The sequence below is a fragment of the Eschrichtius robustus genome, chromosome 6, assembly GCF_028021215.1.
Source record: "Eschrichtius robustus isolate mEscRob2 chromosome 6, mEscRob2.pri, whole genome shotgun sequence".
NCBI classification, from domain to species: domain Eukaryota; kingdom Metazoa; phylum Chordata; class Mammalia; order Artiodactyla; family Eschrichtiidae; genus Eschrichtius; species Eschrichtius robustus.
This window is the reverse complement of record NC_090829.1, coordinates 7,972,375-7,984,930: the sequence shown is the minus strand read 5'-3', so window position 1 is coordinate 7,984,930 and position 12,556 is coordinate 7,972,375. Positions and strand designations below refer to the sequence as shown.

The following is a 12,556-nucleotide window of genomic DNA, read 5'->3' as shown; positions in this document are numbered from 1 at the left end:
AGACTGACCCCAACTTGCTTCCCTCTTTCATCTTCTCTGACAGCTTTTGAAAGATTTTCCAGATGAGCTTCGTTCTGACATCACCATGCACCTGAACAAGGAAATCTTACAGTTGTCCCTTTTTGAGTGTGCCAGCCGGGGCTGCCTCAGGTCTCTGTCCCTACACATCAAAACCTCCTTCTGTGCTCCAGGGGAGTATCTGCTGCGTCAGGGAGATGCTTTGCAGGCCATCTACTTTGTATGCTCGGGCTCCATGGAAGTTCTGAAAGACAGCATGGTGCTGGCGATTCTTGGTATGTCTGAGTTGAAAAGCTTCATGAAATTTTACTCTGGAGCATAAATTAAGGAGATGAAATGGGAGGAAAAACTGTGATTGAGAGAAGGAAAATTAGGGATGAATATGTGGATTCAGGGTATGGGTTTAATTTGCCAAATTATTATTATTAGTTTTTATTATTATTATTAATTGTTATGCCATATATTGAGTTTGCACTGTGCTAAGTGTTATATCCAACACATGTTTTGATTCTTGTTAAAAATCCAGTGGTGTAAATATTATCCCCACTTTACAAGTGAATATATCGTATCTTAGTTAACTTAATTTGTCCCAAATAACATAGCAAGAGAATGAACACAGTTCTTTCTGATTCCTAAAGCCAGATTATAAATTATGATATAGTCTGCCTCTTGGTGAAACAGCTGGTCAGTTTTCAGAGGGCATTTCTGCATTTTTGTGGAGAATCAATTCAGAGAAGAACATTGAAAATTGTTTTATCTGTGCTAGAAATTGCACAAAAAATGATTTCGTATTGAGAATAAGCTCTCATAGCAATCATAGCAATCATTAACTCAATTCTGTCAAGGTGATGATAGGCTTTTTTCACTCCCTCAAAAATTCATAGGACAATTTGTGAATATTTTGTACCACAAAGTTGACTCCAACTATTAAGACATAATTGGTGTTCGTTGAAATGTAAATGTCAGCTGACAAAAGATGACATGCAGGGTTAATGTAGAAAAATTGCTATCTGCAATTTTATGTGTACCTCTTCTAAAAATCACTTTCATTTGTTTATCTGTTTGTTCATTTATTTATTCAACTATTATTTCTTGAGGGCCTACGAATAAATTAGGTACTGGTCTAAACGATATATTTTGAACACCAGTGTAGAATGATAATGTTCAGAATTTGTGTTAAATTAAAAGTGGCTAATGCAGCACTTTTCATTTATTTTTAATTTTCATATTTAAGAACCTAATATCTGTGGACAATCCAACCCTTTACAAAGTATTTTCACATGTGGGACCTTAGTTACGTTTTCCTAACACAAAGAGACAGATAAGAGAGGTATTTTCTCATTTTTCCGAAGTCAAAGCTAACCTAGGTCTTCAGACTCTGTATCCAGTGTTCTTTCCACCTCTGAACAATGCCTTTTATTCTATATGATCATTGTTAAGTCTGCAGTCTCTGGATTTTAGCTAGTAAGCTTCAAGATAGGTTATATTTGGGAAGAGAGAAGAGAACTAATATTGATTGATTCCCTAATGTGAGCTGGGTGTTGTACGTCCATTATCCAATTCAAATCTTGCAACCCTATTAGGTTGCTATGATTATCCCCAGTTAGAGGTGCAGAGATGGGGGTAGCAAGGGGTAAAATACCAAATGGAAGAATGCTTTCCATTGCTTCCCATTGACTTCAGTTTACCACATCCCAGATGAAAGGTAGGGTTTGCCTTCCAAAGTTTGGGCTCAATTCTTGATTCACCCCCTTATGTTTTTCTCCTTAATAGAAAGGCATGGAAGAGCAACTAAAAGAGCGTATTTATCCTCAGTGTGGCCAGCTCATTATCAGTGGGAGAGTGAGACTCTGTATGTGTGTGTTTTTCAAGAGGAGAATTTAACACTCTTCCTGCCCACTTCTCAACTCTGTGAAGTTAAAGATCAGTCATTCTATCATTTTTTATTCAAAATTAAAAGTGACAATCATCTTTAAATTTGCTTCAAAAACCTTTCTTTACCTGTGGGTTTCCTTAGTACCACTATCAGTTTTATAGTCTGTCCATTGACACAGTCTGCTTTTAAAAGGGCATTTAGTGCCATTTACAGTGACATGGATGGACCTAGAGATTGTCATACTGATTGAAGTAAGTCAGACAAAGACAAATATATGATATCGCTTATATGTGGAATCTCAAAAAATGGTACAAATGAACTTATTTACAAAACAGAAATAGAGTCACAGATGTAGAAAATAAATTTATGGTTACCAAGGGGGAAAGGTGGTGGAGGGATAAATTGGGAGATTGGGATTGACATATACACACTACTATATATAAAATAGATAACTAATAACCTACTGTATAGCACGGGGAACTGTACTCAATACTCTGTGATGACCTATATGGGAATAGAATCTAAAGATGAGTGGATATATGTATATGTATAACTGATTCACTTTTCCGTACAGCAGAAACTAACACAACATAGTAAATTAACTATACTCCCATAAAAATTAATTTAAAATAAAATAAATAAAATTAAAGGGTATTTAGTTATTTTTCTAGCAGCTTATGGTTTGATATACATGTAAGCAAATAAATGCACTATTTTTAAATGTATGTAATGTGGGTTTTTCCATAATTGTGGTGAATTTTTAAATTTGGTAACTAGCAACAGTTCTAGGAATGGAATACGAAGGCATCATCCCTGATACTATGTCACGATAGGTACAAATTTGATGGCTTGTATGTAAATACTATTGTTTGTAATACACAATTCCATTGGATTTTCTTATTTTTAAAAAATTCTACTAACAACTAAAAGACTTATTAGTTCATTGCCTTGTGCTTCTGGCCCGCATTTCCTCCATAAATTGAGCTTCCTGTAATTAACGTTTTCCCATCTTTGCTGCTACCATATATCTCTCAAAAATGGACATGACCATTTGAAACACGCCTATGTTATATTGGGACTAAACCCAAAGATAATAAATTAGTAATATTTTCTCTCTGTGGTTAACATTATTTCAACGGAGATTGACTATTTTACTTCCCCTAGGGTAATATTATCTTATGGGCCAATTTAAATCAATACTGACTTTGATAAACTTAAGCACATGGCTTAAAATATAGATATTTAGTACATGTTCACTCTGCCAACAAAATAATTAATACATAATGTCGTAGGGGAAAAGTATCACCAAACAGCTGTCAAGCCATAATTTATTCAAACAATCCCGTCGTCCTATCAATTCTTGAAAGCATTCTTAATCTGATGCTTTTTGGGTAGGCAGTTGACACAGAGGCAGGGATTTTTCCAGGGATAGAATTTGTCTGCCTTATACACATTCATTTCATGTCCTGGTAATTGAACACTTTCTTTATCGTGATTTAAAAGAAGATGACAAAGCACGGATAAATGCACTCTTCACAGATGGCATTAGTCTACCTAATTATAATCAAACATAAGTTATAGCTCTAACCAGGATGGTTTGCACATGCATCCCATCAACGTTTTTTTGCCCAATGGAAGAATAATGATTAGCAAATATCAGTAATGGAATTCTGAATAATAGAGACTCTAAGGGACCATAAATATCTTCTTTTCTTTTAGAAATAAGGATACTGAAACCCAGTGTAATTAAGAAACTTAGATCTAGGCTCTAAATTTAGGTAGTGAGTAATCCACAAAATCATAAAATTAGTGAGGGTGAGGACCAGGCTCCAGCTGAGGTCTGGCACACATGTCAGTGGTCCATAATTATCCATTGAATAAATAAATAAACTAGAATTCTTTCTAAGATGCCAAGTTTAGCAAGATGCTGGAGTCATTGTGGCCGAAATCACCAGGTATGAAAGTATGATGACCCTAAAGTTTTTCCAAACACCAGTTGCTTAACAGAAAATGTGAATTCTCACCGTGGCAACATGGTGCATCATGGTAAATTCTCCTCAGATATACAAAATTTGAAAATTTGCTGTATTCAGTCCATCCTGGCTATATTTACATCTTGCATCAGTATCCAACTTTGAGTTTTTGAGCAGCAATTTAGATTTCTAACAAAACATGCAAGAAAAAAAATTTCCAAGTTTAGCAGGATTGGTGACAACAATAAATCAAACTTGAATTCTTCAGCACTATGTGGCTGTTTATTCTCTTAGTTTCTATAAATATAGATTTTAGTCTTTTTTCTTCTGCCAAATAGGTTCAATTTCAAGGTTTTAATTCAAAGATAATACCTAGAATAATTTAAAATGTTTTGATCTGTCACAAATATTTATGAACATCTCAGGTATTCATAGTTGATGTGGCACATCTCCTTTTACTGTCAAATTCAATAAAACAGACTTTTATTGAAGCCTGCTGCATGCCAGAGACTTTGCTTCCAGAAATTCTGGGCACAGTAAAAAATAAAAGTTTCAAAGTTAAAAAACTAATTGAATGATAATGGACAGGGCAATTTGTTCTATAACATTCCAAAGATATTATTTGCTTGGTGGTTTTTGGTTGGTCAATTAGTGGTTGTTGGTTCCCTATGAAATGAAACAAAGCGGCCATAAAAATATATAAATAAATAAAATTTATTTTATTTATTTATAGGCATGATGATACTTGAGGACAAAGCAAAGACAAAGTGGAAACTCCTAAGTTGGAGCCTTGAATCCAATGCCAGCGTCCTTTGTGAACTTGGTCATATTACCTCAGCTTTTAACCTAAGTTTGTCTGAGAATTGAATGGATTTTCTTGCAGATTTCTCACATGGACGCTGAGTGAATTAATGGATCTGTCTAAAATAAACTGAAGCTGCAATCAGCTCTTTGTTAGTAATTACAATTATGCTCACCCATCTGCCAGGTTAAACTGATTCGAATCAATTTTAAGATTTTAAAGATTCAAATAACTTGTCCAATATTATCTAATCAGCAAACTCGAGGAAGTAAGATAGTTCCCAGACAGGTGAAGTGTAGCCTAAGACTGATCGACAGAGGTGTTACGGACAAAAGATCAGAGGTGTTGGCTGTGGGGTGGGACACAGAAAATGTGAATAAAGTAGTGTTAGATTATCTCTCCCCACAGTGGAAGAGCTCATAGTTTTTATTTATTCACTTTCTTTGTTGCTGGAGAAAATGGGATTTTTACACTGTCACAGAACATTAAAACTATGACTTGTATTTTGCATTTTTATGCAGTAGATTTCATGGTCTGTAATGCCCAGTAGTTGCCTCTGCCTCTCAACTCTCCTCCTCCACGCCCCCCCTCCTGTCTTGTAGATATGTTCAGAGATAAATAAAACAACCTGAGTATATTAGATGGTGATGCTTATATTATTGTCCAAAGTGCTAGAATCAAAATGATTAATATACTTCTTGATGGTCTAAACCTCAGAATCCTGGAGCATTTTTACAGTCAGAGAAACTGAGCCATTATTGTTTCCCTTGAATGGTTAAAGCAACTGTGACGAAAAATGTCAACTGCTTTGTCTAAAGTCATTTATCAAATCCTGTGAGGGACCTGTCTGGAGCCCATGTATGACCTACAATTCCTAACTCTCAGGCTCCTAGGCTTTATTCTCTAGACCAGTTTTCTCAACTGGGGACAAGTTTGATTGCCAAGGCACATTTGGCAATGCCTGCAGATATTTTGGGTGTCATCTCTGGGAACGGATGATGTGAAATGCTGCTAAACATTCTACCCCGTACGGAATGCTCCCCCTGCCAGCAAAGAATGATCAGGCCCCAAATCTCAACACTGCTGAGGCTGAGAAACCCTGCCCCAGATAAAGGTTCCTCTTCTCTTTCAGTGTAATTTCAGAGAAATGAAGCCTGTAAATCAAACAAAGTTACCAGTCCCAAGCTTGCTTTTCATTAAAGCTACATGTCTCTTTTTTTCACTGTTTCAAGGGAAAGGGGATTTAATTGGAGCTAATCTATCAATTAAGGACCAAGTGATCAAGACCAATGCGGATGTGAAGGCGCTAACCTACTGTGATCTCCAGTGCATTATCCTCAAAGGACTCTTTGAAGTGCTGGACCTTTACCCAGAATATGCTCACAAATTTATGGAAGACATTCAGCATGACCTCACATACAACCTTCGAGAAGGTCACGAGAGTGATGTAAGTCTCACTTCTAATTAGTGCTGAGACCCAAACACACGGGGCCTGGAGATCATTTATAACAGGAAAGGCACATGTCCTGACTTCACTTCAAAAAGTCTCTGAGCAGATAAGGTAGGGCTGTTCAGTTACTAATTGAGCAGTTAGATAATTAGCTACAAGTCAAACCTGGAGCTTGTTATCAACATTTTAGGAAAGTATTATTTACGGATGACTTCTCTTAATTCAGTTTCTTTCTTGTTTATTTTCATGTGCTTATAGCCAGAATCAATTTCAGGGACATATAATATTCAGCTAGAGATGTGTGACTTCTCCCGAACTGAAAGATTTCTGGATAGAGTATGTGGTGCAGAGTTTGCTGTGTGTGTAATTATTCACTACTCCACTGGCTTGACATGCATTTTGCTTAAGAATATCTTTTTATTTGTTAACCGGTACTCAAAACAGCCTATCTTAAAATGACTAAATATGCACGGAAGGATTCAAGCCAAAGATTGTCACGCTGAAAGCATAATGAACATTTTCTGAAATTATATATTTGCTGCATGTTTCAGTTTATACAAACAGCTTTCCTGTCAAAATATGTACCAAACTGCATCCCGTGATTAAGCTGCTCATGAACATGACTTCATTAGATGTGTCAGAGAGACCAATGATTTAATAGGGATGATTGTTGAAAGGCAAGCCAGAGCACGTACGCAGAGCATTCTCTATGAACAGAAGCCTTGATCTGCTGCCTTGAGCTTTGTCCCAGATATCTGCTATAGTCGATTTTTCCCTAAGGGTTTAAGAAACGAAGCTCTTGTTTTGACTAACCCACTTGTGGGGACATTTTGTTCGTCATCGGTATTCTCCACTTGAAAGGTAAAGAACGAACCCAAATTGCGTATGACTTCATCTTGGTGGAGGATATCAAATGGCAGACAGTATGTAGATGGTATCCCTTTCTGACGTTCAAGATTACCATTTTTTTTTAAATTTTATTTATTTATTTATTTATTTTTGGCTGGGTTGGGTCTTCGTTTCTGTGCGAGGGCTTTCTGTAGTTGCAGCAAGCAGGGGCCACTCTTCATCGCGGTGCACGGGCCTCTCACCATCGTGGCCTCTCTTGTTGCGGAGCACAGGCTCCAGACGCGCAGGCTCAGTAGTTGTGGCTCACGGGCTTAGTTGCTCTGCGGCGTGTGGGGTCTTCCTGGACCAGGGATTGAACCCGTGTCCCCTGCATTGGCAGGCAGATTCTCAACCACTGCGCCACCAGGGAAGCCCCAAGATTACCACTTTTGAATGTGTGCTTCAAGCAGCAGAGGAGGTATCAATATTTATTGCAAACCTATTTGTGCTAAGTACTCTGCCTGTGTGAAACATCTCATTTAGTGCTTAAAGCCACTGTTGAAGGTGAGTGTCAACTAGGTTTTACAGGACAGAAAACAGATGCAGAATGGTTAAGTAACATGTGTGAGGTCACACAAACTTGTAGGTGGCAGGGACAGAGTATGGGCACAGGTGTCTGTCATTTTAAAATCTGTAAACTCGTAGTCATGTTGTCTCTTATTTATTTATTTATTTATTTTTGGCTGCGTTGGGTCTTCGTTGCTGCGCACAGGCTTTCTCTAGTTGCGGCGAGCGGGGGCAACTCTTCACTGTGGTGCGCGGGCTTCTCATTCCGGTGGCTTCTCTTGTTGTGGAGCACGGGCTCTAGGCGCGCCAGCTTCAGTGGTTGCAGCACGTGGGCTCAGTAGTTGTGGCTTACGGGCTTAGTTGCTCTGTGGCATGTGGGATCTTCCCGGACCAGGACTCGAACCCATGTCCCCTGCATTGGCAGGCGGATTCTTAACCACTGTGCCACCAGGGAAGTCCTCTGTTGTCTCTTCTTCTTGAAGACACTCTTCTTGTCTTCCCTTTCAATAAATCGAGGTCTACGACTATAGTTGCCTTTTGTGCTCTCCACGACAGCGTAATGTGACAGCTGTTTTTGAAGAGTGGAGGTGAGTTAGGGCATCGAAGTCACCAAAAAGGGAAAAAGAAATGAGGGAAGAGAGAAATAGCCAACATTCCTCAGCATAGACAAATGGAAAATATGGGATCTCAACCCCTAGTTTCTTCTTATTTGGTTACTTTTAAGGATTCTTACCTTTAATCCATTTTTTATCTTCTTCTTCTCTTTGCTGAAACATTAATCGTAGTGATTTTAAAACTCCAATGTCTGAATTGCCGATGAGACTATTTTCATTATCTGTTATTTCTCTTGTGTGTGTTTTTTTGTTGTTGTTGTTTGTTTGTTTGTTTGTTTTGGTTATTTGGCCCCCACCCATTTTTTTTTTAGCAGATATCATGATTTTGTTTCATTGTAGATGTTGTTTATGAAAAAGTGCTCACATTATTTTCCTCCAAATAGGGTTATCGTTTCTTTTGGCAGGCAGGTAGAGTACCAGCAAATCACTTTCATCCTGCCCACAGTTCCTCTTCAGCTCTGTTAGGCTGATCTGTTTCAGTGTTGCCCTTAATCTGGTGGTATAGCGCTCACTCCTAAGACATGATGTTTTTCAGGATCTCAGCTAACATCCTTGGATGTTCACCAAGGCTCCTCCAATTTGGCAGGCCTTGAATTCCAGCCTGCATCTCCTGAACATCACGTGGTTACGGAAATCACCTGGTTTCTTGGAGCATCACCCTGTGTAGGCTCAAATGGGGAGCTGGCTGATGCCTCAAGGGCCCCATTGATGCAGTGACCTCCTCTCTGGGGTTTACTCATCAAATCCCAGGTGGTTTGGTACACCTAAACGTCCTCGGCCAGGAAGACTGCTCCTTCCTCTTCCGCCTCACACTGAAACAGCCGATTCCCTCAGGAAAACACCTATATAAACATGGTCTTCACACTGATGGGCTTCCCTTTTCCCAGGCAGCACAGCCCCTTCAAGTCTGACCTAAGTTGCTTGCTCTCCAGGGCTTTCAAACCGTTATTTTATGTATTTTGTCCAGATCTATAATTGTTTTTTAGTTCAATATAAGCTGTTTCATTGTGGCTGAAACCAAAAGTCTTGTTTCTTTACAGAGGACTCCTTCTAAGCTACATTTTAAGGGCTAATGGGAACTGGTGCTTACCTCTGGGACCCTTATCGCTCTATATTTTGTGTTTCCTCATCTTGTATCACTCAGAAGTTCTATTTACATTATATCCAAGATCCTGGGATGCTATACCTTCTAAAGGTAAATTTGGACCACGCTGACCCATAATTTCATACCCCGGGGGAGAAGTCTTGTGCTATTTCTAAGGATACTGTGACTTTGGGAGGAGCTTATATTCTGACGATTACCTGTGGTCATGGATTCCTGCTCTCTGCTCAGCAACTCTGGTGTCAGACCAGTGTGGAACCCAGCCCCCTCCTTAATTCCCACACACGTGCAAACAAAAATATCCAATCACACAGGGTTTCTGGTGGGTTGAAGCCTGTGTGAAAGGTTGACCAATGAGTTCTAGAAGGAGGAACATTTGCATGATGGAAATGCAAACAGTATAAATGTGACTTCACTCTATATCCTTATTCTTAAAACTCCTGTGGCCGCCCTGCCCCATTGTTCAGCCCTTTATTCTTGCTCTCACCTCCTCTCCTCTCTTGATCCTCTCCCTTCATCCACAAATTCCCCATTGTTTCTGACACATATTAGCTTAACTCTCTCCGTTTGATTGCCTTGTGTCTTTCTAATTTTGCCTTCTGGATATCACCTTCTATCCCAAGTAGCTTATAAACTATCAGGTGACAGAGAACATTACCAGAACATCTGGATAAAGAGGAGACTGATAATCAACCCATTTTGAAATAAAGACCAAAAAAGCATTTTAAGAAATAGTCAAAAGGTATGCATGTAACCGTAAGCTGTGACTCTAGAACTCTGATAAATTACGTATCTTTAGAATAGTAGCTCACCCAATTCCCACAGGAAAACTAATTAAAATGTGTAAAATATTTTCTAAGTTTGTGAAAAAGCTAGCCAGTACTATTTTGATCTCATGCTAATTAGAAGTTTTATGCACTCAGTGTATTCTCTGTGTTTGCCCTTATTTATATCTCCTGGATGACCCCAATAACGACATAGATTAATTTAGCTATTTCTGTCTATGGAGATGCTAAGAAATTTGCTTCACAGCTTCTCATGGTAAACCCTATAAAATTGATTTTAGCACAGACCCATCTGTTGTTGGTTGTGAAATTCAGTTTGCCTTAACATAAGAATTTTGAATTTGAGATAAATAGTGATGGAAGAGTATCTAAAATATGTTTTCAAAAATTAATAGTGCTAAGACACTGAAGGTCAGATATTGCTATGGTTATGTGTAGATATGTTCTGGGTTTGCACATCGTGGAATCTGACTTGCTGGTGAGGTTGTGAAGCAGCAAATGGCAATGGTTGTCGGAAAAAGGTGATAAATTCTCTGGTTTTACCTTAACAGGGGTTACTCAATGAAACCTATTAAATTTTTTTGGTCATTTTTTTTACTGAAGCATAGTTGATTTACAGTGTTTCAAGTATATAGCAAAGTGATTCAGTTATACATTTATATATGTATTCTTTTTCAGATTGTTTTCCATTACAGGTTATTTACAAAATATTCAGTATAGTTCCCTGTGCTCTACAGTAGGTCTTGTTTATCTATTTTGTATATAGTAGTGTGTATATGTTAATCCCAAACTCCTAATTTATCCCTCTTCCCTTTCCCCTTTGGTAATCATAGTTTGTTTTCTGTGTCTGTGAGTCTGTTTCTGTTTTGTAAATAAATTCATTTGTATCATTTTTTTAGATTCCACATACAAGTGATATCATATGGTATTTGTCTTTAATTTACTTCATTTAATATGATAATCTCTAGGATCATCCATGTTGCTGCAAATGGCATTATTTCGTTCTTTTTTATGGCTGAGTAATATTCCACTGTGTATATGTACCACATCTTCTTTAACCATTTCTCTGTTGATGGACATTTAGGTTGCTTCCATGTCTTGGCTATTGTAAATAGTACTGCTATAAACATTGGGGTGCATGTATTTTTTTGAGTTAGAGTTTTCATCCTTTCCGGATATATGCCCAGGAGTGGGATTGCTGGATTGTATGGCAACTCTGTTTTTAAAGGAACCTCCCTACTGTTCTCCACAGTGGCTGCACCAATTTACATTCCCACCAACAGTGTAGGAGGGTTCCCTTTTCTCCACACCCTCTCCAGCATTTATTATTTGTAGGCTTTTTGATGATAGCCATTCTGACCAGTGTGAGGTGAAACCTCTTTGTAGTTTTGATTTGCATTTCTCTAATAAGTAGCAATGTTGAGTATCTTTTCATGTGCCTATTGGCCATCAGTATGTCTTTGGAGAAATGTCTATTTAGGTCTTCTGCCCATTTTTTGATTGGAAACCTATTACAGTTTAATTGTGTTGGTTACCTCATTTTTTTCCCTTAGTTTTCCATTATTTTTATATAATCTGATCAGCATAAAAAATAAAGTCTCCTCCTTCACTCTCCCCACCTCTTTAGTAAAGGGAGAGATATTTCCCTAGGTTCCTGAGTGTCAGTGACCTCTGGGTGAAGGTCTTTGAAATGCCACCTCCACTACAGCACAAGAGGTTACACCAAATTTCAGAGAAGGTTCCTGAACAGAGACAAGGGAGCCTGTGAGGAGCACCCACTTTTAGCAGCTTTCCTCCAGTTTTGATGTATTTGATGGTATGTGGGTGATTTATGGTGCTGACCCGTAGCTGCTCAGAACCTCAAGCTTCATCACAGTACCCCAAACCCCCCATCAACACACACTCTGTCTACACACCAAGCCCCATATTTCAATAGTGTAGTTACAAAACGACGCACTCCAGTCTTGACTCTCGAGTGAAACAAGCACATTTATAGACATAATTAATGGAAAACTTTCCAGAGTGGTCATATACATCAGATCACACCTATATATTAAACATAATTAAATGTAAAAGTTTCATGCTAATGGGAGAGTCAACTTGCTCTCACCAGCCTGTGGGGTGTGTATGGGGTGGGAGGGTGGGCAGGTAGGTACTGAGACATATCTCCCTGACCATGACAAAAGAGAAGCGATGTAATAGTTCTCCCTGTCTCTACTCTTTTTCTTTAAATTGAGTTATAATTAACAAACAATATTAGATTAGATTAAGATGTACAACATAGTGATTCAATATTTTTAGATCTTATAAAATGATCACCACAATAAATCCAGTTGCCATCTAGCACCATACGAAGTTGTTACAATATTATTGACTGTATTCCCTATGTGTATGTTACATCCCTGTGACTTATTTATTTTGTAGCCAGTTTTTTTTTTTTCACTAGTCAGAAGTTTTTACCTCTTAATCCCCTTCACCTATTTCATTCCACCCCTCCCAACCCTCTCCCCTCTGACAATCACCAGTTTGTTTCTGTTTTAT

At 38.3% G+C, this 12,556-nt stretch overlaps 1 protein-coding gene across 1 annotated transcript in view; it reads left to right on the top strand.

The window, feature by feature from the left end:
* Positions 1 to 12,556, top strand: part of KCNH8 (potassium voltage-gated channel subfamily H member 8) — a 392,473-nt gene that overhangs the window by 318,092 nt on the left and 61,825 nt on the right. The window contains exons 10-11 of the mRNA XM_068547302.1: positions 44 to 293; positions 5,902 to 6,116. Of these exons, the coding sequence (XP_068403403.1) occupies positions 44 to 293; positions 5,902 to 6,116 (465 nt within the window). The remainder of the gene's footprint in view (positions 1 to 43; positions 294 to 5,901; positions 6,117 to 12,556) is intronic.